This window comes from Oncorhynchus nerka, linkage group LG22 (assembly GCF_034236695.1).
Source record: "Oncorhynchus nerka isolate Pitt River linkage group LG22, Oner_Uvic_2.0, whole genome shotgun sequence".
Taxonomy (NCBI): Eukaryota; Metazoa; Chordata; class Actinopteri; order Salmoniformes; family Salmonidae; genus Oncorhynchus; species Oncorhynchus nerka.
The window spans coordinates 85,210,612-85,235,293 of NC_088417.1; the positions used below are offsets into that span (position 1 = coordinate 85,210,612).

Here is a 24,682-nt window from a genome sequence, read left to right on the forward strand (position 1 = left end):
CAAGACGTGAGATGTCATCTGGAGAGAGAGGGGAGAAAGAGGTCAGAGCACAGGGTAGGGCAGTGTGAGCAGAACCAGCGGTGTCGTTTGACTTAGCAAACGAGGATCGGATGTCGTCGACCTTCTTTTCAAAATGGTTGACGAAGTCATCTGCAGAGAGGGAGGAGGGGGGAGGGGAGGAGGATTCAAGAGGGAGGAGAAGGTGGCAAAGAGCTTCCTAGGGTTAGAGGCAGATGCTTGGAATTTAGAGTGGTAGAAAGTGGCTTTAGCAGCAGAGACAGAGGAGGAAAATGTAGAGAGGAGGGAGTGAAAGGATGCCAGGTCTGCAGGGAGGCGAGTTTTCCTCCATTTCCGCTCGGCTGCCCGGAGCCCTGTTCTGTGAGCTCGCAATGAGTCGTCGAGCCACGGAGCGGGAGGGGAGGACCGAGCCGGCCTGGAGGATAGGGGACATAGAGAGTCAAAGGATGCAGAAAGGGAGGAGAGGAGGGTTGAGGAGGCAGAATCAGGAGATAGGTTGGAGAAGGTTTGAGCAGAGGGAAGAGATGATAGGATGGAAGAGGAGAGAGTAGCGGGGAGAGAGAGCGAAGGTTGGGACGGCGCGATACCATCCGAGTAGGGGCAGTGTGGGAAGTGTTGGATGAGAGCGAGAGGGAAAAGGATACAAGGTAGTGGTCGGAGACTTGGAGGGGAGTTGCAATGAGGTTAGTGGAGGAACAGCATCTAGTAAAGATGAGGTCGGCGTATTGCCTGCCTTGTGAGTAGGGGGAAGGTGAGAGGGTGAGGTCAAAAGAGGAGAGGAGTGGAAAGAAGGAGGCAGAGAGGAATGAGTCAAAGGTAGACGTGGGGAGGTTAAAGTCGCCCAGAACTGTGAGAGGTGAGCCGTCCTCAGGAAAGGAGCTTATCAAGGCATCAAGCTCATTGATGAACTCTCCGAGGAACCTGGAGGGCGATAAATGATAAGGATGTTAAGCTTGAAAGGGCTGGTAACTGTGACAGCATGGAATTCAAAGGAGGCGATAGACAGATGGGTAAGGGGAGAAAGAGAGAATGACCACTTGGGAGAGATGAGGATCCCGGTGCCACCACCCGCTGACCAGAAGCTCTCGGGGTGTGCGAGAGCACGTGGGCGGACGAAGAGAGAGCAGTAGGAGTAGCGGTGTTGTCTGTGGTGATCCATGTTTCCGTCAGAGCCAAGAAGTCGAGGACTGGAGGGAGACATAGGCTGAGATGAACTCTGCCTTGTTGGCCGCAGATCGGCAGTTCCAGAGGCTACCGGAGACCTGGAACTCCACGTGGGTCGTGCGCGCTGGGACCACCAGATTAGGGTGGCTGCGGCCATGCGGTGTGGAGCGTTTGTATGGTCTGTGCAGAGAGGAGAGAACAGGGATAGACAGACACATAGTTGACAGGCTAGAGAAGAGGCTACGCTAATGCAGAGGAGATTGGAATGACAAGTGGACTACACGTCTCGAATGTTCAGAAAGTTAAGCTTACGTAGCAAGAATCTAATTGACTAAAATGATTAAAATGATAGAGTACTGCTGGGGTAGGCTAGCTGCGTTGTTGACACTACCCTAATCAAGTCGTACCGTTGAGTGTGAAGTTTCTACAATGCTGCTTATCGGGAGCTAGCTGGCTAGCTAGCAGTGTTGGTTACGTTACGTTGCGTAGGAGAATGACAAAGCAAAAAGCAGCGATTACAGCCTTGATTCTTCTTGGGTATGACGCTACAAGCTTGGCACACCTGTATTTTGGGAGTTTCTCCCATTCTTCTCTGCATATCCGCTCAAGCTCTGTCAGTTTGGATGGAGAGCGTTGCTGCACAGCTATTTTCAGGTCTCTCCAGAGATGTTAGATCAGGTTTAAGTCCTGGCTGGGGCACTCAAGAACATTCAGAGACTTGTCCCGAAGCTACTCCTGCGTTGTCTTGGCTGTGTGCTTATGGTCGTTGTCTTTTTGGAAGGTGAACCTTCGCCCCAGTCTGAGAGGTCCTGGGAGCTCTGAAGCAGGTTTTCATCAAGGATCTCTGTACTTGGTTCTGTTCATCGTTGCCTTGATCCTGACTAGTCTCCCGGTTCCTGCCGCTGAAAAACATCCCCACAGCATGATTCTGCCACCACCATGCTTCACCGTAGGGATAGTGCCAGGTTTCTTCCAGATGGGACGCTTTGCATTCAGGGCAAAGAGTTCAATCTTGGTTTCATCAGACCAGAGAATTTTATTTATCATTGTCAGTGTCCTTCAGGTGCTTTTTGGCAAACTCCAAGCGGGCTGTCATGTGCCTTTTACTAAGGTGTGGCGTCCGTCTGGCCACTCTACCATAAAGGCTTGATTGATGTAGTGTTGCAGAGATGGTGGTCCTTCTGGAAGGTTCTCCCATCTCCAAATAGGAACTCAGGAGCTCTGTCAGCGTGACCATCCGGTTCTTGGTCACGTCCTTGACCAAGGCCGTTCTCCCCCGATTGCTCAGTTTGGCCGGGCGGCCAGCTCTAGGAAGAGTCTTGCTGGTTCCAAACTTCTTCCGTTTAAGAATGATGGCCACTGTGTTCTTGAGGACCTTCAATGCTGCATAAATGTTGTAGAAACGTCAAGGATCATCAATGGAAAGAGGATGCACCTGAGCTTAATTTCAAGTCTCATAGCAAAGGGTCTGAATACTTATGTAAATAAGGTATTTCTGTTTTACTTTTAATACATTTGCTAAACTCCAAGCGGGCTGTCATGTGACTAGTCTCCCAGTGCTGTAATGCACCCCCCAACCCCTCTTTTTACGCTGCTGCTACTCTGTTTATCATATCTGCATAGTCACTTTAACTATATATTCATGTACATACTACCTAAATTGGGCCAACCAACCAGTGCTCCTGCACATTGGCTGACCGGGCTATCTGCATTGTGTCCCACCCACCACCCAACAAATCCTCTCTTACGCTACTCCTACTCTCTGTTCATCATATATGCATAGTCACTAACTTCTTAGGGCTGCAATCCTGTCAACGGGATGATATGACAACAGCCAGGGAAAGTGTAGGACGCCAAGTTCAAAACAACAGAAATCTCATAATTAAAATTCCTCAAACATACATGTATGTATTTTATACCGTTTTAAAGGTAATCTTGTTGTTAATCCGTGTCCGATTTCAAATATGCTTTACAGCGAAAGCACCACAGACGATTGTTAGGTCACCACCAAGCCACAGAAAAACACAGCCATTTTTCCAGCCAAACAGAGCACAAAGAGATAAAATGAATCACTAACCTTTGATTTGATTTGATTTTATTAGGATCTCTTTTAGTCCCCATTTGGACTAATCTTCCAAGAGTCCTTAACATTTGAACCTTTGATGATCTTCATCAGATGACACTCATAGGACTTCATGTTACACAATACATGTATGTTTTGTTTGAAAGTTTATATAAAAAAATCTGAGTGTACATTGGCACGTTACGTTCACTAGTTCCAAAAACATCCAGTGATTTTTGCATAGCCGCATCGATACAACAGAAATACTCATCATAAATGTAGATGATAATACAAGTTATACACATGGAATTATAAATATACCTCTCCTTAATGCAACGGCTGTGTCAGATTTCAACAAAACTTTACGGAAAAAGCAAACCATGCAATAATCTGAGACGGCACTCAGAAAATTAATGAAATTAGCCGGCATGTTGGAGTCAACAGAAACCAGAAATTACATGATAAATATTCCCTTACCTTTGATGATCTTCATCAGAATGCACTCCCAGGAATAGCAGTTCCACAATAAATGCTTGATTTGTTCGATAATGCCCGTTATTTATGTCCAAGTAGCTACTTTTGTTAGCGTTAGGTACACATATCCAAATGCTCGTGCGTTTGGACAAAAACTTTGGACAAAAACTTCAAAAAGTTATATTACAGGTCGAAGAAACATTTCAAACTAAGTATAGAATCAATCATTAGGATGTTTTTATCATAAATCTTAAATAAAGTTCCAACCGGAGAATTACTTTGTTTCTACAGGAGCAACAGAACGCAAGTCTATACCATGTGGAATGCGCGTGACCAGGAAATGGCTCTCTGCCAGTAACTTGACTCATTCAGCTCTTATTCAGTCCCACAACACAGTAGAAGCCTCATTCAAGTTTTTAAAGATGGTTGACATCTAGTGGAAGCCATAGGAAGTGCAACTTCATTCATATCCCAATCTGAATACAATAGGGCCCGAGTTGAAAATCGACCAACCTCAGATTTCTCACTACCTGATTTGGATTTCTTCTCAGGTTTTTGCCTGCCATATGAGTTATGTTATACTCACAGACATCGTTCAAACAGTTTTAGAAACTTCTGTGTTTTCTATCCAATACTAATAATAATATGCATATATTAGCAACTGAGACTGAGGAGCAGGCTGTTTCATCCAAGCTACTCAATACTGCCCCTGCAGCCATAAGAAGTTAACCATATCTGCATGTATATACTACCTCAATCAGCCTGACTAACCAGTGTCTGTATGTAGCCTCGCTACTGTTATAGCCTCGCTACTGTATATAGCCTGTCTTTTTACTGTTTTATTTCTTTACTTACCTATTGTTCACCTAATACCTTTTTTGCACTATTGGTTAGAGCCTGTAAGTAAGCATTTCACTGTAAGGTCTACACCTGTTGTATTCGGCACACGTGACAAACTTTGATTTGAAATGTGGAAAAAGTCAAGTGGTCTGAATGCACTGTATTTGTGATGGTACGCTGCAGGGACCAGTCAACAATGATTGCGAATATGTGATTGTACGTGTCAAAGGGTTTAAGTACCCCTAACTAGTGTCTTCAATATTCCCATGATGTCAACAAATACTAATTCATGTGTTCTTTTCTATTGTTCTGTTTGTCTGGCTCGCTAGGCGGGGATGGCCTTGTATAAGACCGTTCCTAAGAACCCCTACTACTTCTGGTCTGTCATGAGTCTGGTCATGCAGGTAGGCATGCTCTCTCACTAAATATATAGCTTGATTGACTGTGTGAGTCTGTCTGTGTGACTGTGTTTGTTTACTTTCTGTGTGTGTTTCAGGCCATCTCTGCGCAGGATGAGAAGTTGGCCCAGACCATGTTCCTGCCCCTGGCTGAACGCATGGTGGAGAAGATGGTGAAGGAGGAGAAGATCGAGGCTGAGGCTGAGGTTCAACTGTACTTTATGATCCTGGAGCGGCTGGGGAAGTATGTGGAGGCTCTGGACATGGTCCGCGGTCCACTGGGAGGTAAGAATGGACAGAGATTCTGTGTGCGTGTGTGAGAGACGATTTGTACAGCTTCTGGGTTGTTCGCTGTGTGACACCGTTCATGTCTTTCTACTCACTCTGTGTATGTTTGCCGTCTCATAGAGAAGTTGACCAGTGAGTTGCAGAGCAGGGAGAATAAGTGTATGATGATGTACCAACGACTGCAGCTCTGGCCTGAATGCAACGCTCTGTCCTACAAGCTACTGCTCAAAAAGTGAGTACACACATTTATATCAAACTCACATTTATGCACACACTTCAGCATTGCTCTTACAAAGTTGGTCTTTATTTCTCTCCCCCTTTCTCTTGCTCTCTTCCCTTCCCTCTTCCCCTTCCCCCCTTTCCTCGTTCTCAATCTCTCTACAGTCCTGATGATTGGCAGTTCTATCTCTCCTACTTTGACTCTCTTTTCCATCTCATGGACAAGTCCTGGAGCCCACCTAATGAGGAAGAGCAGTGAGTACTGTGTGTTGTCAGGGTTTCGGTTAGGAAAATGTGGCGCCGGACAACGTGACCGGGAAGATTTTAATTTACCGGACCCATTACGGCATCCACCCACTGTGCTCAAAATGACAGAAATCACATTTAGATTATGGTAATGCAACTTCACAGAACATTCAACTCCTGTAACGAAGCAGAAAATAAAATGTAATTTTCAAACATTTGCTAAAATGCAATTCAGGGGAAAAGTCCATTCTAAACGGCACACCTGATGAGAGCGGTTCTATATGTGACATTGTTGAAAATCTCCATTAGAAACTTAGAAAGAGGGGGTGATCTAAAGATGCAACAACTAGGATGGGTTGCTAATATGATTAGGATTGTGCCTTTGGCTTCTGGACAATGAAGGATAGTTGATATGAAAGCCAATGGAACAGGAGAGCAATGGCACATGAGGAAGTCTTTCATAGGAGGTGCGTCGAGTAGGCTAGGGAAGGAAATATGAATACATTTGCCAAAATTATATCATTACTCCTGTCTATACATAAATAAAATCATACTCCACCAGAAAGCATGACTTATCCACAGCGGAATCGAGGATCATTAGATTAAAATAATATATATATATATATATATAAAATAACTATTAGAAGAGGCCATTGCTTGTTAGAGATTCTGCTCTTGGTGGAAGTTTTACCTCGTAGAAGAGATGGGCTGATCAAACAAACTATCTTCTTTGCCTCCCCTTCTTTCTCTAGCTGTGTGGAGGGTCCAGTGCAGACCACTGTGGCGGAGGCAGTGAAGTTTGTGGTGGACAGGATGGAGGAGGAGGACAAGAAGGATTCTCGTCCTCTCAGAGGTCCCTACATGGCCTGCCTGGAACTCATACACAGACTGAGACAGAGGGGCTGTCCTGATGAGGAAGAGCTAGGTACACACACACAAACACACACTAGTGCTGCTGTTATTTTTGGAACTCGGTTCAATTATTTGAATTGCATTTGTTTTTCTGTGAGCTCGATGCACAGTTTCTCTAGAGATCAGATCGAACTGTGCAATGTAGTAGGGATTTGTAGTTTCCAAAAGGCCAATATTCTACATAGTTTAGCGCTGAAAATGTGGTAATTAACTACAAGGACCATAATCCGTTGCGCGTCCGCCTACTTGTCCGATCTGTATGGAGCTTATTATACCTCAGTGGTGTGGAGCACACGCGGAGACGGAGAGAACGCGCACTAAAGAGGGAAAGAGAGGGGCAGAAAGCAGTTGCTTTGGATTTTTTCTACCTGAAAATACTGCACATGATCTAAGTGATTGATAGTTGGTATTCAGCAGTCAGAAAAGTATGCCTGATTTACTTTCGAAGAACTACTAAAATAGTGATTTTGTCTGACAACATAGGCAGCAGCTCTATAGAGATGCGATGACTTGGAATTAAATAAAGTCATCAAATAAAACAAATGTAATGTACACAAACTGAAATATTTAATTAAAGTAAATGAATGATAGTTAATAAGGGATAAGCCGTAATGGGCAGTCACTACCATCATGGGACTTTTATTCAACTTAATAGTTGTATTTTGTGCTATACCATTTAACCCACATAATGCATTTGTCTAAAAATGATGATTGAAACCGATATTGAAAACCGTGATGATTTTTAAATTGATGAACCGAGACCGAACCAACCTCAAAAAGCACTAACGCACACCTTACAGTTTCCTTGGCTGTTGACAGTTTATTTGCGTTGTGTGTAAGTCGCTCTGGATAAGAGCGTCTGCTCAATGACTTAAATGTAAATGTAAATGTTGTGTTTTTATTGGTTGTCTACAGGAGATCCGTTGGAGTTGATGCTTCAGTTCTTTAGGAAGTTTGGAGACAAACCCTGCTGTATTACAGACCTGAAGATATATTTACACCTACTTCCCCCTGAGCAACACACACAGGTACACACACACCTGCAGAACACCACCAGTAGTGGGAATCTATCACCAAGCCCCTGATGAGTTGGACAATTCTGCTCCTCCTTCCCTCTCCTATTCTCCCTCTTCCTCTCCTCCTCCCTGTAGTTTAAAAACCGTCTGGGGGAGTTGGTTCCGTTGGGGGAGGTGGGTGAGGATGGCTTTGGGTTTCCGGGGGATACGAAGGCGTTGCAGAGACACCTGTGTGTGTGTCAGCTGAGCCGGGTGCTGGGACTGCAACACACTCTGGACACAGAGGGCAAACTATGCCTCATCACAGAACTCAAAGCCCACTACCACTATGGACTACAGTTTGGTAAGGACAGCCATTCTATCGGTCCCTATCTTTATCTATCCCTTTCCGTCTAGCCATCCAAAATGTGATGCATCTAGCTTAAAAACTGCTGGAAGAGATGCAATGGCAATTTTGTGAAGAACCAGAAAATAGTTTCTGACAATAGTGTGTGTGTAAAACAGGGAAGTCGTGTCTGAAGACGGAGCTCCAGTTCTCTGATACGTACTGTCTCATGGTCGCTCACGTCTACATCGACCTCTGGACAGAAACTGGTGAGTCATCGTCTTAATTTCTCTCTCTTTCTCTCATCTACCTGCCTTCTCTCTCTGCCTCTCTCTTTGCCTCTCTCTGCATCTTTCTCTCTGTCTCCCTGCCTTTCACTCTCTGCCTCTCTTTCCCTCTCTCGCTCTTGGTTTCTCTGTTTGTTAACATACTGTGTGTGTGTGTGTGTGTCTCTGTGCGTGTTAGGCGACGAGAACATGCTGTGGCAGTGTCTAGGAGTATTAGAGGAGGGTTTGTCCTACAGTCCCTCCAACGCTCAGTTCAAACTACTGCTGCTGCTTCTTTTCTGTCGCCTCGGAGCCTTCCAGCCCGTAGTGGACCTCTACTCCAGTCTGGATGCCAAGCACGTACAGCACGACACCATAGGGTGGGTCTCGAGTACACACACACACTCACAAGTTTTACTATCCTTGTGAGCTAAAATAGATTTCCATTCAAAATCCTATTTTCCTTAACTCCAATAAACCTAACACCTAATTGTAAAGCCAACCCCTAAGCCCAATTCTAACCCTAAACCTAACCCCTAAACCTAACCCCTGAGTCTAAAATAGTCTTTGTCCTCATGGGGGACCAGGGAAATGTCCCCACGAGGGAGGATTTTCCTTGTTTCACTATCCATGTGGGGACTTCCGGTACCCATTAGGATAGTAATACACACACCCCAGGGTTTCCGTTAACTGGTAATGGCCGGCTTTTGGCCCCCCCAAAAAATGAACAATTCGATTTTAAATAAAATAATAAAGTCCCATTGAGAAATAATGCATTTTATCCTATATATTGATTTGAAAAGCCAAGCTGTTTTTAATTGTGCACACTGTTTAAGACGTGATAGTATTTAGAATTGTTGTGCAATGAATGTGCTGATAAAAGCGCATGTTTTACTCCAGCAGCAACCAGCTGGGGATCTGCAGGAGAAATCAGCTCCTCAGCTGGTTGCTGCTGGAGTAAAATGCGCTTTAAAAAGCCCAATAATTGCGCAACAATTATAAAGGCAATCGCATGTTAATAAGAAAATGATAATAAGCAAATAAGAAAATGCTCATCCAGAAGCGGCGCGGGACATTAATGCAGGCAAACTTAAATCTGTTTTACCTCATTTCTACCAGCATGTTAAATGTGCAACCAGAGGGAAAAAAAACTCTAGACCACCTTTACTCCACACACAGAGACACATCCATGCACTCCCTCGCCCTCCTTTTTGGCAAATCTGACCATAATTCTATTCACCTGATTCCTGCTTACTAGCAAAAACTAAAGCTGGAAGTACCAGTGACTTGCTCAATACGGAAGTGGTCAGATGATGCGAATGCTAAGCTACAGGACTGTTTTGCTAGCGTAGACTGGAATATGTTCCGGGATTCATACAATGGCATTGAGGAGTATACCACCTGTCACAGGCTTCATCAATAAGTGCATTGACGACGTCGTCCCCACAGTGACCATACGTACATATCCCAACCGGAAGCCATGGATTACAGGCAACATCTGCATCGAGCTAAAGGCTAGAACTGCCGCTTTCAAGGAGCGGGACCCTAATCCGGACACGTATAAGAAATCCTGCTATGCCCTCAGAAGAACCATCAAACAAGCAAAGCGTCAATACAGGATTAAGATTAAATCCTACTACACCGGCTCTGACGCTCGTCGGATGTGGCAGGCCTTAAACTATTATGGACTGCAAAGGGAAGCGCAGCCGTGAGCTGCCCAGTGACACAAGCCTACAAGATGAGCTAAATGCCTTTTATGTTCGCTTGGAGCAATCAACACAGAAGCATGCATGAGAGCACCAGCTGTTCTGGACGTTCTGATCTGTTGCATCAGACTCATTGCTTTAAAAAACCATTTTTATGTAGCCTAGGCCTACAGGTTGTATGAATTTCATGTCTATCTTCCCACAACTGTCCCAGAGTCTGTTTGGAATAGGCTATTTCTTTCTCGCACAGAATGACAAGCTGGCCAATAGAATTGGTCAACTTTTCTACTTTTCTACTAGATTGACTTAGACTAGTGATTTTGCTGTTTGTCTCTCACATTGTTGGCTGAGGAAAAGTACACATGGGCAGTTCTAACATAGGTGACACTTGGGTTTCAAGTTTGGGAAAGCTAAGTTTCTCCATAAAAATGCACCTTTTATAATAAAGCATTCTCACATTTGCAAACTTATGTAAGATATTCCTAATGTGTTGGTTGATTAGATTGGATAGTCATAATAATATAACTCGATCACTGTTTGCAAAAAAGACTGAATGTATGACTTCGAAGGCTATATCAGAGCCTATATTTCTTCTCCTTTCTTTGCACAGGAAAATGTTGGCTTTTTATGAACAAATTTCAAGCAATTATACTATACTTTATATGACTGGAGACCTTTATTAAGTCAGTTAAGAACAAATTCTTATTTTCAATGACGGCCTAGGAACAATGGGTTAACTGCCTGTTCAGGGGCAGAACGACAGCTCGGGGGTTTGTACCATGTCAGCTCGGGGGTTTGAACTTGCAACCTTCCGGTTACTAGTCCAACGCTCTAACCACTAGGCTACCCTGCCGCCCCACATAAATGACATGACACTGACTAGCAGATCAATAACAACGTTGTCTGATCCATATATTAGGCCAACTAAAAGTTGAGACACAAATACAATATGATGTCCATCTAAGCTGGAGGAGAAAATGATTGTCCAGAAACTAACAAAGGTGGCACTGACACAGACGGTGAATATGCACACTCACCGGGGATATGGCCAATGTTCTTCGCTGGTGCCAATAAGATCGCTCAATTAAGTTGAGACTTTTGATAACTAAGACAGATTGGTTTCTTTTCATTGTCTTCTCTTTACTTACTTACTTTAATGTCCCCATGGGGAAATGTTGTTGCAGTATCATGGACACGTTTAAAGTGGCCTTTAAATACAAAATTGACAATACAACTTTCATAAGTTTACATACCAATAAAACATAATAAAATTTAAAAAAGACTAGCCTGCTGGCCTTAATGAGTCGATAGGAACATTGGCCCGAGCTATTTAGGAGGGAGATCACACCTGGAACAAATGATTGTCTCGTTCTGTTTTTCCTGATGAGGGGGGCCCTATACCTGCGCCCAGAGGGGAGTAGTTCAAAGTCTGGGTACAGGGGGTGGCTTGGGTCTAGAATGATTTTGTGAGCCTGCGGAGGGCCCTGACCTTAAAGATCTCATCTAGGCCTGTCTGTGACTCCCAAGTACCTTGCTTGCTGTGGTGATAATTCTTCTCAGCATATTTCTCTGGCTGACAGTGGCAATTACAGCAATTGTCATTTGTTTTCCAAACAGGTTTTTGGCGATTTGTACTTTTAAATATTGCGATATGCCTGGCTCGGGGCCTAAATGCTTTTCACTGACGATCGCATCTCAACGATCATCTATTTGGTATTTGCCGCGTGCTCTGCCCAACTTGCGGGCCCTTCTGACTGTAGGGTATTTGCCGCGTGCTCTGCCCAACTTGCGGGCCCTTCTGACTGTAGGGTATTTGCCGCGTGCTCTGCCCAACTTGCGGGCCCTTCTGACTGTAGGGTATTTGCTGCGTGCTCTGCCCAACTTGCGGGCCCTTCTGACTGTAGGCTGTGATTTTTAAATCAATCCACAGCCAAATAAGAAGCTAATGATCCTCTAATGCTTTCTGGTGTAGTAGACACATTTCTGATCATTTTCTTTCTTTCTGTATAGACAGGAATAACTTAATTAGACTATATAATGTTGGCAATTGAATTCAACGCACTGCCTATGTATTCTAACATCTTCCAATTGCTCATGGGAATTCAGTAAGAATGACGCACGCCGTTGCATCCGAGATGCATGTTACCATGAACTGGTATTTCTGTCATTCTGAGAACTGGGTGGACGCCGTAATCTGGTTCCGCAACCATTTCTGGTCCAGTAAATGAAAATGCTCTGACAGAAACGCTGACACACACACACACACACATTAAGATTACCATAACCAATGCAGTAATCCTTATTCTCTCCTCTCTCCCAGGTATCTGTTAACTCGTTATGCAGGGTCGTTGGGGCAGTTTGCTGCAGCCTCCCAGTCCTATAACTTCTCCCTCAGGTTTTTCCACTCCAACCAGAAAGATGTGAGTCCCTGTCTCATCTAAGTATGTCCTAAATATGTCATATATTCTGATGAGTTGTATTTTCTTACTTTTTCCTTCCTTCTTCCCACTTTTCTGTCCTCCACCAGACCTCAGAGTACATAATCCAGGCCTATAAGTATGGAGCGTTTGAGAAAATCCCAGAATTCATAGCATTTAGAACCCGGCTCAACCAATCTCTGCACTTCGCTCAGGTCCGCACCGAGAGGATGTTACTGGACTTGTACACCGAGGCTGACATGTGAGAGTACACACACACACACACACACACACACACACACACACACACACACTACCTGTAACACATTCCTGTGTTGCTCTAGCACATCAAGTCTGGAGGAGAGTGTGAAGGCGATGGGTCTGTGTCCTGAGGAGGATGACATTCCCTGGGACAACATGAGGGACAACAGAGACCTGACGGTCCTCTTCAGCTGGAACCCCAAGGACCGGTACACACACACTTGTCACAAGTTCACAACATATTTACCCATGCCAGTCTGTAAAAATGTGTGTGTGTTCCAGGGAGCTGACTGAGGAGCATCGTCGTCTGTCTCTAGAGGAGGAGTCGGTCTGGTTAAAGGTTCGCTCTCTCACGCTCCGCCTCCTCGCCTCATTGGCTCTGCTCAGACACGCCCCCTCATCACGGAACTCTGATAAGACCAATGAGAATGGTGTATCGGCCAAAGGCTCCACCCTCCAGACCCTCCTCTCCCAGCTAGACCTGACACTACAGACCGCAGCCCAGATCACAGAGAAACAGACACAGGTACACACGCTTCACTAATAACTGTGTAATGTAATATGGTAGTTGGTTTATCTAAAGCAACTTACATCAGTGAGTGCATACTGGATGGCCCCAGCATGAACAGAACCCACGACCATGCTCTTACCAACTGAGCCACACAGGACCACTAACTGTTGTTGTGTTGTTCTAGTACCCGTTCCTGGGCCCTCCCTCCTCCCGCCTGGCCTCTGCTCTGTCTAGTGGCAGCTGTCACTGTCAGGCCTCTGCTCTGCAACTATCACTGACTCTTCAGGAACTAGAGACCACTGGACTGGGTAAGATGAGGGATGTAGACTTCCGTACCACTGGCCTCCAACAGTCTGTCCATCTACAGAAGCAGCAGGACTGGGGAGGAGAGCGATGGAGGAAGAGAGGGATGTGGGGTGGGGAAGTGGGAGGAGTCTAGAGAGAGGAAGGGGAGAAATGATGTCATGTTCTTTATAATTTCTCTTTCCAGACGACTCGTCAGAACTCCAAACCCAGATCTGTAACTCCTTCAAATCATTAATAGTACAACTCCAAGGTAAGACATCAGAGTTCTTTAAAGATTACAACAGGTCCATGGTAATAATGACTGTGTAGTCAGCCACAGGAGATATCATGGCTTCGGGTTGCTAGTCGAGGTATCACTGGTGTAGCAGTTCCTTCTTATTCCCCCATGCTGATATGTGCCCCTCCTCCCTCCAGAGCTGTTATCCAGATGTAAAGGAGAAGTGTTGGAGATGAAAGACAGCAGATTGATGACCCAGCCCTCCCTGTTAGAAACACTGGTCTTCTTCGTCGAGGTCAGTGGAGTCGCTCTAAATATATATCACTAAAACATTGCTCAAATGGAAATGGAATAATAAGAAATACTGCAGATGCACAGCAACTGTGTGTGTAATACATGGTGATGTCTCCTGGTCAGACTGTGTGTGTGTGTAATACATGGTGATGTCTCCTGGTCAGACTGTGTGTGTGTGTGTGTAGTACATGGTGATGTCTCCTGGTCAGACTGTGTGTGTGTGTAGTACATGGTGATGTCTCCTGGTCAGACTGTGTGTGTGTGTGTAATACATGGTGATGTCTCCTGGTCAGACTGTGTGTGTGTGTAATACATGGTGATGTCTCCTGATCAGACTGTGTGTGTGTGTGTGTGTGTGTGTGTGTGTGTGTGTGTGTAATACATGGTGATGTCTCCTGGTCAGACTGTGTGTGTGTGTGTGTAATACATGGTGATGTCTCCTGGTCAGACTGTGTGTGTGTGTAATACATGGTGATGTCTCCTGGTCAGACTGTGTGTGTGTGTGTAGTACATGGTGATGTCTCCTGGTCAGACTGTGTGTGTGTGTAGTACATGGTGATGTCTCCTGGTCAGACTGTGTGTGTGTGTAATACATGGTGATGTCTCCTGGTCAGACTGTGTGTGTGTGTAGTACATGGTGATGTCTCCTGGTCAGACTGTGTGTGTGTGTGTAATACATGGTGATGTCTCCTGGTCAGACTGTGTGTGTGTAATACATGGTGATGTCTCCTGGTCAGACTGTGTGTGTGTGTGTGTGTGTAATACATGGTGATGTCTCCTGGTCAGACTGTGTGTGTGTGTAATACATGGTGATGTCTCCTGGTCAGACTGTGTGTGTGTGTGTAATACATGGTGATGTCTCCTGGTCAGACTGTGTGTGTGTGTGTAATACATGGTGATGTCTCCTGGTCAGACTGTGTGTGTGTGTAGTACATGGTGATGTCTCCTGGTCAGACTGTGTGTGTGTGTGTAATACATGGTGATGTCTCCTGGTCAGACTGTGTGTGTAATACATGGTGATGTCTCCTGGTCAGACTGTGTGTGTGTGTAATACATGGTGATGTCTCCTGGTCAGACTGGTGATGTCTCCTGGTAATGTGTGTGTGTGTACATGGTGATGTCTCCTGGTCAGACTGTGTGTGTGTGTGTAATACATTGTGATGTCTCCTGGTCAGACTGTGTGTGTGTAATACATGGTGATGTCTCCTGGTCAGACTGTGTGTGTGTGTGTGTGTGTAATACATGGTGATGTCTCCTGGTCAGACTGTGTGTGTGTGTGTAATACATGGTGATGTCTCCTGGTCAGACTGTGTGTGTGTGTAATACATGGTGATGTCTCCTGGTCAGACTGTGTGTGTGTGTGTGTAATACATGGTGATGTCTCCTGGTCAGACTGTGTGTGTGTGTGTGTAATACATGGTGATGTCTCCTGGTCAGACTGTGTGTGTGTTACATGGTGATGTATCCTGGTCAGACTGTGTGTGTGTGTAATACATGGTGATGTCTCCTGGTCAGACTGCGTGTGTGTGTGTAATACATGGTGATGTCTCCTGGTCAGACTGTGTGTGTGTGTGTGTGTAATACATGGTGATGTCTCCTGGTCAGACTGTGTGTGTGTGTGTGTAATACATGGTGATGTCTCCTGGTCAGACTGTGTGTGTAATACATGGTGATGTCTCCTGGTCAGACTGTGTGTGTAATACATGGTGATGTCTCCTGGTCAGACTGTGTGTGTGTAGTACATGGTGATGTCTCCTGGTCAGACTGTGTGTGTGTAGTACATGGTGATGTCTCCTAGTCAGACTGTGTGTGTGTAGTACATGGTGATGTCTCCTGGTCAGACTGTGTGTGTGTGTGTGTAATACATGGTGATGTCTCCTGGTCAGACTGTGTGTGTGTGTGTGTAATACATGGTGATGTCTCCTGGTCAGACTGTGTGTGTGTAATACATGGTGATGTCTCCTGGTCTGTGTGTGTGTAATACATGGTGATGTCTCCTGGTTAGAGTGTGTGTGTGTGTGTGTAGTACATGGTGATGTCTCCTGGTCAGACTGTGTGTGAAGTACATGGTGATGTCTCCTGGTCAGACTGTGTGTGTGTAGTACATGGTGATGTATCCTGGTCAGACTGTGTGTGTGTGTGTGTAATACATGGTGAGGTCTCCTGGTCAGACTGTGTGTGTGTGTGTGTGTAATACATGGTGATGTCTCCTGGTCAGACTGTGTGTGTGTGTGTGTAATAGATGGTGATGTCTCCTAGTCAGACTGTGTGTGTGTGTGTGTGTAATACATGGTGATGTCTCCTGGTCAGACTGTGTGTGTGTGTGTAATACATGGTGATGTCTCCTGGTCAGACTGTGTGTGTGTGTGTGTAATACATGGTGATGTCTCCTGGTCAGACTGTGTGTGTGTGTGTGTAATAGATGGTGATGTCTCCTAGTCAGACTGTGTGTGTGTGTGTGTAATACATGGTGATGTCTCCTGGTCAGACTGTGTGTGTGTGTGTGTGTGGTGTATAATACATGGTGAGGTCTCCTGGTCAGACTGTGTGTGTGTGTGTAATACATGGTGAGGTCTCCTGGTCAGACTGTGTGTGTGTGTGTGTGTAATACATGGTGATGTCTCCTGGTCAGACTGTGTGTGTGTGTGTGTAATACATGGTGATGTCTCCTGGTCAGACTGTGTGTGTGTGTGTGTAATAGATGGTGATGTCTCCTGGTCAGACTGTGTGTGTGTGTGTAATACATGGTGATGTCTCCTGGTCAGACTGTGTGTGTGTAGTACATGGTGATGTATCGTGGTCAGACTGTGTGTGTGTGTAATACATGGTGATGTCTCCTGGTCAGACTGTGTGTGTGTGTGTGTGTGTGTGTAATAGATGGTGATGTCTCCTAGTCAGACTGTGTGTGTGTAATACATGGTGATGTCTCCTGGTCAGACTGTGTGTGTGTGTAATACATGGTGATGTCTCCTGGTCAGACTGTGTGATATCTCCTGGTCAGACTGTGTGTGTGTAATAGATGGTGATGTCTCCTGGTCAGACTGTGTGTGTGTGTGTGTGTGTGTGTGTGTAGTACATGGTGATGTCTCCTGGTCAGACTGTGTGTGTGTGTGTGTGTGTGTAATACATGGTGATGTCTCCTGGCCAGACTGTGTGTGTGTAATACATGGGGATGTCTCCTGGCCAGACTGTGTGTGTGTGTAATACATGGTGATGTCTCCTGGTCAGACTGTGTGTGTGTGTGTAATACATGGTGATGTCTCCTGGCCAGACTGTGTGTGTGTAATACATGGGGATGTCTCCTGGCCAGACTGTGTGTGTGTGTAATACATGGTGATGTCTCCTGGTCAGACTGTGTGTGTGTGTGTGTGTAATACATGGTGATGTCTCCTGGTCAGACTGTGTGTGTGTAATACATGGTGATGTCTCCTGGTCAGACTGTGTGTGTGTGTGTAATAGATGGTGATGTCTCCTGGTCAGACTGTGTGTGTGTGTAATACATGGTGATGTCTCCTGGTCAGACTGTGTGTGTGTGTGTAATAGATGGTGATGTCTCCTGGTCAGACTGTGTGTGTGTGTAATACATGGTGATGTCTCCTGGTCAGACTGTGTGTGTGTAGTACATGGTGATGTCTCCTGGTCAGACTGTGTGTGTGTAGTACATGGTGATGTCTCCTAGTCAGACTGTGTGTGTGTAGTACATGGTGATGTCTCCTAGTCAGACTGTGTGTGTGTAGTACATGGTGATGTCTCCTGGTCAGACTGTGTGTGTGTAATACATGGTGATGTCTCCTGGTCAGACTGTGTGTGTGTGTAATACATGGTGATGTCTCCTGGTCAGACTGTGTGTGTGTGTAATACATGGTGATGTCTCCTAGTCAGACTGTGTGTGTGTAATACATGGTGATGTCTCCTGGTCTGTGTGTGTGTAATACATGGTGGTGTCTCCTGGTCAGAGTGTGTGTGTGTGTGTGTAGTACATGGTGATGTCTCCTGGTCAGACTGTGTGTGAAGTACATGGTGATGTCTCCTGGTCAGACTGTGTGTGTGTAGTACATGGTGATGTATCCTGGTCAGACTGTGTGTGTGTGTGTGTAATACATGGTGAGGTCTCCTGGTCAGACTGTGTGTGTGTGTGTGTAGTACATGGTGATGTATCCTGGTCAGACTGTGTGTGTGTGTGTGTAATACATGGTGAGGTCTCCTGGTCAGACTGTGTGTGTGTGTGTGTAATACATGGTGATGTCTCCTGGTCAGACTGTGTGTGTGTGTGTGTAATAGATGGTGATGTCTCCTAGTCAGACTGTGTGTGTGTGTGTGTAATACATGGTGATGTCTCCTGGTCAGACTGTGTGTGTGTGTGTAATACATGGTGATGTCTCCTGGTCAGACTGTGTGTGTGTGTGTGTAATACATGGTGATGTCTCCTGGTCAGACTGTGTGTGTGTGTGTGTAATAGATGGTGATGTCTCCTAGTCAGACTGTGTGTGTGTGTGTGTAATACATGGTGATGTCTCCTGGTCAGACTGTGTGTGTGTGTAATACATGGTGATGTCTCCTGGTCAGACTGTGTGTGTGTAATACATGGTGATGTCTCCTGGTCAGACTGTGTGTGTGTAATACATGGTGATGTCTCCTGGTCAGACTGTGTGTGTGTGTGTGTAATAGATGGTGATGTCTCCTAGTCAGACTGTGTGTGTGTGTGTGTAATACATGGTGATGTCTCCTGGTCAGACTGTGTGTGTGTGTAATACATGGTGATGTCTCCTGGTCAGACTGTGTGTGTGTAATACATGGTGATGTATCCTGGTCAGACTGTGTGTGTGTGTGTGTAATACATGGTGAGGTCTCCTGGTCAGACTGTGTGTGTGTGTGTGTGTAGTACATGGTGATGTATCCTGGTCAGACTGTGTGTGTGTGTGTGTAATACATGGTGAGGTCTCCTGGTCAGACTGTGTGTGTGTGTGTGTGTGTGTGTGTAATACATGGTGATGTCTCCTGGTCAGACTGTGTGTGTGTGTGTGTAATAGATGGTGATGTCTCCTAGTCAGACTGTGTGTGTGTGTGTGTAATACATGGTGATGTCTCCTGGTCAGACTGTGTGTGTGTGTGTGTAATAGATGGTGATGTCTCCTGGTCAGACTGTGTGTGTGTGTAATACATGGTGATGTCTCCTGGTCAGACTGTGTGTGTGTGTAATACATGGTGATGTCTCCTGGTCAGACTGTGTGTGTGTGTGTAATACATGGTGATGTCTCCTGGTCAGACTGTGTGTGTGTGTGTGTGTAATACATGGTGATGTCTCCTGGTCAGACTGTGTGTGTGTGTGTGTAATACATGGTGATGTCTCCTGGTCAGACTGTGTGTGTGTAATAGATGGTGATGTCTCCTGGTCAGACTGTGTGTGTGTGTGTAATACATGGTGATGTCTCCTGGTCAGACTGTGTGTGTGTGTGTGTAATACATGGTGAGGTCTCCTGGTCAGACTGTGTGTGTGTGTGTGTAATACATGGTGATGTCTCCTGGTCAGACTGTGTGTGTGTGTAATACATGGTGATGTCTCCTGGTCAGACTGTGTGTGTGTGTGTAATAGATGGTGATGTCTCCTAGTCAGACTGTGTGTGTAATACATGGTGATGTCTCCTGGTCAGACTGTGTGTGTGTGTGTAATACATGGTGATGTCTCCTGGTCAGACTGTGTGTGTGTGTGTGTGTGTAATACATGGTGAGGTCTCCTGGTCAGACTGTGTGTGTGTGTGTGTGTGTGTGTAATACATGGTGATGTCTCCTGGTCAGACTGTGTGTGTGTGTGCGTAATACATGGTGATGTCTCCTAGTCAGACTGTGTGTGTGTGTGTGTGTGATACATGGTGATGTCTCCTGGTCAGACTGTGTGTGTGTGTGTGTAATACATGGTGATGTCTCCTGGTCAGACTGTGTGTGTGTGTGATGTCTCCTGGTCAATAGATGGTGATGTCTCCTGGTCAGACTGTGTGTGTGTGTAATACATGGTGATGTCTCCTGGTCAGACTGTGTGTGTGTGTGTAATACATGGTGATATCTCCTGGTCAGACTGTGTGTGTGTAATAGATGGTGATGTCTCCTGGTCAGACTGTGTGTGTGTGTGTGTGTGTGTGTGTGTAGTACATGGTGATGTCTCCTGGTCAGACTGTGTGTGTGTGTGTGTGTGTGTAATACATGGTGATGTCTCCTGGCCAGACTGTGTGTGTGTAATACATGGGGATGTCTCCTGGCCAGACTGTGTGTGTGTGTGTAATACATGGTGATGTCTCCTGGTCAGACTGTGTGTGTGTGTAATACATGGTGATGTCTCCTGGTCAGACTGTGTGTGTGTAATACATGGTGATGTCTCCTGGTCAGACTGTGTGTGTGTGTAATACATGGTGATGTCTCCTGGTCAGACTGTGTGTGTGTGTAATACATGGTGGTGTCTCCTGGTCAGAGTGTGTGTGTGTGTGTGTAGTACATGGTGATGTCTCCTGGTCAGACTGTGTGTGAAGTACATGGTGATGTCTCCTGGTCAGACTGTGTGTGTGTAGTACATGGTGATGTATCCTGGTCAGACTGTGTGTGTGTGTGTGTAATACATGGTGAGGTCTCCTGGTCAGACTGTGTGTGTGTGTGTGTAGTACATGGTGATGTATCCTGGTCAGACTGTGTGTGTGTGTGTGTAATACATGGTGAGGTCTCCTGGTCAGACTGTGTGTGTGTGTGTGTGTGTAATACATGGTGATGTCTCCTGGTCAGACTGTGTGTGTGTGTGTGTGTGTAATAGATGGTGATGTCTCCTAGTCAGACTGTGTGTGTGTGTGTGTAATACATGGTGATGTCTCCTGGTCAGACTGTGTGTGTGTGTGTAATACATGGTGATGTCTCCTGGTCAGACTGTGTGTGTGTGTGTGTAATACATGGTGATGTCTCCTGGTCAGACTGTGTGTGTGTGTGTGTAATAGATGGTGATGTCTCCTAGTCAGACTGTGTGTGTGTGTGTGTAATACATGGTGATGTCTCCTGGTCAGACTGTGTGTGTGTGTAATACATGGTGATGTCTCCTGGTCAGACTGTGTGTGTGTGTGTAATACATGGTGATGTCTCCTGGTCAGACTGTGTGTGTGTGTGTGTAATACATGGTGATGTCTCCTGGTCAGACTGTGTGTGTGTGTAATACATGGTGATGTCTCCTGGTCAGACTGTGTGTGTGTGTGTGTAATACATGGTGATGTCTCCTGGTCAGACTGTGTGTGTGTGTGTAATACATGGTGATGTCTCCTGGTCAGACTGTGTGTGTGTGTGTGTAATACATGGTGATGTCTCCTGGTCAGACTGTGTGTGTGTGTGTAATACATGGTGATGTCTCCTGGTCAGACTGTGTGTGTGTGTGTGTAATACATGGTGATGTCTCCTGGTCAGACTGTGTGTGTGTGTGTGTCTCCTGGTCAATAGATGGTGATGTCTCCTGGTCAGACTGTGTGTGTAATACATGGTGATGTCTCCTGGTCAGACTGTGTGTGTGTGTGTAATACATGGTGATGTCTCCTGGTCAGACTGTGTGTGTGTGTGTGTAATACATGGTGATGTCTCCTGGTCAGACTGTGTGTGTGTGTGTGTGTGTGTGTGTGTGTGTAATACATGGTGATGTCTCCTGGTCAGACTGTGTGTGTGTGTGTGTAATACATGGTGATGTCTCCTGGTCAGACTGTGTGTGTGTGTGTGTAATACATGGTGATGTCTCCTGGTCAGACTGTGTGTGTGTGTGTAATACATGGTGATGTCTCCTGGTCAGACTGTGTGTGTGTGTGTGATGTCTCCTGGTCAATACATGGTGATGTCTCCTGGTCAGACTGTGTGTGTGTGTGTGTGTGTGTGTGTATACATGGTGATGTCTCCTGGTCAGACTGTGTGTGTGTGTGTGTAATACATGGTGATGTCTCCTGGTCAGACTGTGTGTGTGTGTGGTGATGTCTCCTGGTCAATGTGTGTGTGTGTGTACATGGTGATGTCTCCTGGTCAGACTGTGTGTGTGTGTGTAATACATGGTGATGTCTCCTGGTCAGACTGTGTGTGTGTGTGGTGATGTCTCCTGGTCAGACTGTGTGTGTGTATGGGTGATGTCTCCTAGTCAGACTGTGTGTGTGTGTGTGTAATAGATGGTGATGTCTCCTAGTCAGACTGTGTGTGTAATACATGGTGATGTCTCCTGGTCAGACTGTGTGTGTGTGTGTAATACATGGTGATGTCTCCTGGTCAGACTGTGTGTGTGTGTGTGTGTGTAATACATGGTGAGGTCTCCTGGTCAGACTGTGTGTGTGTGTGTGTGTGTGTGTAATACATGGTGATGTCTCCTGGTCAGACTGTGTGTGTGTGTGTGTGTAATACATGGTGATGTCTCCTGGTCAGACTGTGTGTGTGTGTGTGTGTGTGTACATGGTGATGTCTCCTGGTCAGACTGTGTGTGTGTGTGTGTAGTACATGGTGATGTATCGTGGTCAGACTGTGTGTGTGTGTAATACATGGTGATGTCTCCTGGTCAGACTGTGTGTGTGTGTGTGTGTAATAGATGGTGATGTCTCCTAGTCAGACTGTGTGTGTGTAATACATGGTGATGTCTCCTGGTCAGACTGTGTGTGTGTGTGTGTAATACATGGTGATATCTCCTGGTCAGACTGTGTGTGTGTAATAGATGGTGATGTCTCCTGGTCAGACTGTGTGTGTGTGTGTGTGTGTGTGTGTAATACATGGTGATGTCTCCTGGTCAGACTGTGTGTGTGTAATACATGGTGATGTCTCCTGGTCAGACTGTGTGTGTGTGTAATACATGGTGATGTCTCCTGGTCAGACTGTGTGTGTGTGTGTAATACATGGTGATGTCTCCTGGTCAGACTGTGTGTGTGTGTGTAATACATGGTGATGTCTCCTGGTCAGACTGTGTGTGTGTGTAATACATGGTGATGTCTCCTGGTCAGACTGTGTGTGTGTGTAATACATGGTGATGTCTCCTGGTCAGACTGTGTGTGTGTAATACATGGTGATGTCTCCTGGTCAGACTGTGTGTGTGTGTGTAATAGATGGTGATGTCTCCTGGTCAGACTGTGTGTGTGTGTAATACATGGTGATGTCTCCTGGTCAGACTGTGTGTGTGTGTAATAGATGGTGATGTCTCCTGGTCAGACTGTGTGTGTGTGTAATACATGGTGATGTCTCCTGGTCAGACTGTGTGTGTGTAGTACATGGTGATGTCTCCTGGTCAGACTGTGTGTGTGTAGTACATGGTGATGTCTCCTAGTCAGACTGTGTGTGTGTAGTACATGGTGATGTCTCCTGGTCAGACTTTGTGTGTGTGTGTGTAATACATGGTGATGTCTCCTGGTCAGACTGTGTGTGTGTGTAATACATGGTGATGTCTCCTGGTCAGACTGTGTGTGTGTGTGTAATACATGGTGATGTCTCCTAGTCAGACTGTGTGTGTGTAATACATGGTGATGTCTCCTGGTCTGTGTGTGTGTAATACATGGTGGTGTCTCCTGGTCAGAGTGTGTGTGTGTGTGTGTGTAGTACATGGTGATGTCTCCTGGTCAGACTGTGTGTGAAGTACATGGTGATGTCTCCTGGTCAGACTGTGTGTGTGTAGTACATGGTGATGTATCCTGGTCAGACTGTGTGTGTGTGTGTGTAATACATGGTGAGGTCTCCTGGTCAGACTGTGTGTGTGTAGTACATGGTGATGTATCCTGGTCAGACTGTGTGTGTGTGTGTGTAATACATGGTGAGGTCTCCTGGTCAGACTGTGTGTGTGTGTGTGTGTAATACATGGTGATGTCTCCTGGTCAGACTGTGTGTGTGTGTGTAATACATGGTGATGTCTCCTAGTCAGACTGTGTGTGTGTGTGTGTAATACATGGTGATGTCTCCTGGTCAGACTGTGTGTGTGTGTGTAATACATGGTGATGTCTCCTGGTCAGACTGTGTGTGTGTGTGTGTAATACATGGTGATGTCTCCTGGTCAGACTGTGTGTGTGTAATAGATGGTGATGTCTCCTAGTCAGACTGTGTGTGTGTGTGTGTAATACATGGTGATGTCTCCTGGTCAGACTGTGTGTGTGTGTAATACATGGTGAGGTCTCCTGGTCAGACTGTGTGTGTGTGTAATACATGGTGAGGTCTCCTGGTCAGACTGTGTGTGTGTGTGTGTAATACATGGTGATGTCTCCTGGTCAGACTGTGTGTGTGTGTGTGTGTGTAATACATGGTGATGTCTCCTGGTCAGACTGTGTGTGTGTGTGTGTAATAGATGGTGATGTCTCCTGGTCAGACTGTGTGTGTGTGTGTAATACATGGTGATGTCTCCTGGTCAGACTGTGTGTGTGTGTGTGTAATACATGGTGATGTCTCCTGGTCAGACTGTGTGTGTGTGTGTGTAATACATGGTGATGTCTCCTGGTCAGACTGTGTGTGTGTGTGTAATACATGGTGATGTCTCCTGGTCAGACTGTGTGTGTGTGTGTGTAATAGATGGTGATGTCTCCTAGTCAGACTGTGTGTGTAATACATGGTGATGTCTCCTGGTCAGACTGTGTGTGTGTGTGTAATACATGGTGATGTCTCCTGGTCAGACTGTGTGTGTGTGTGTGTAATACATGGTGAGGTCTCCTGGTCAGACTGTGTGTGTGTGTGTGTGTGTGTGTGTAATACATGGTGATGTCTCCTGGTCAGACTGTGTGTGT

The 24,682-nt window shown here is 45.8% G+C and overlaps 1 protein-coding gene across 4 annotated transcripts in view; it reads left to right on the forward strand.

The window, feature by feature from the left end:
* The window catches only part of LOC115104817 (N-alpha-acetyltransferase 25, NatB auxiliary subunit-like), a 55,382-nt gene that overhangs the window by 6,724 nt on the left and 23,976 nt on the right, over nt 1–24,682 (forward strand). For all 4 annotated transcript variants that reach the window (XM_065007506.1, XM_065007507.1, XM_065007509.1 and 1 more), the window contains 16 exons: nt 4,888–4,962; nt 5,055–5,241; nt 5,365–5,476; nt 5,629–5,718; nt 6,462–6,634; nt 7,537–7,649; nt 7,773–7,980; nt 8,142–8,231; nt 8,428–8,608; nt 12,255–12,354; nt 12,462–12,613; nt 12,696–12,821; nt 12,895–13,138; nt 13,308–13,431; nt 13,614–13,679; nt 13,844–13,941. In XM_065007506.1, coding sequence (XP_064863578.1) covers nt 4,888–4,962; nt 5,055–5,241; nt 5,365–5,476; nt 5,629–5,718; nt 6,462–6,634; nt 7,537–7,649; nt 7,773–7,980; nt 8,142–8,231; nt 8,428–8,608; nt 12,255–12,354; nt 12,462–12,613; nt 12,696–12,821; nt 12,895–13,138; nt 13,308–13,431; nt 13,614–13,679; nt 13,844–13,941 — 2,139 coding nt within the window. The remainder of the gene's footprint in view (nt 1–4,887; nt 4,963–5,054; nt 5,242–5,364; nt 5,477–5,628; nt 5,719–6,461; nt 6,635–7,536; nt 7,650–7,772; nt 7,981–8,141; nt 8,232–8,427; nt 8,609–12,254; nt 12,355–12,461; nt 12,614–12,695; nt 12,822–12,894; nt 13,139–13,307; nt 13,432–13,613; nt 13,680–13,843; nt 13,942–24,682) is intronic.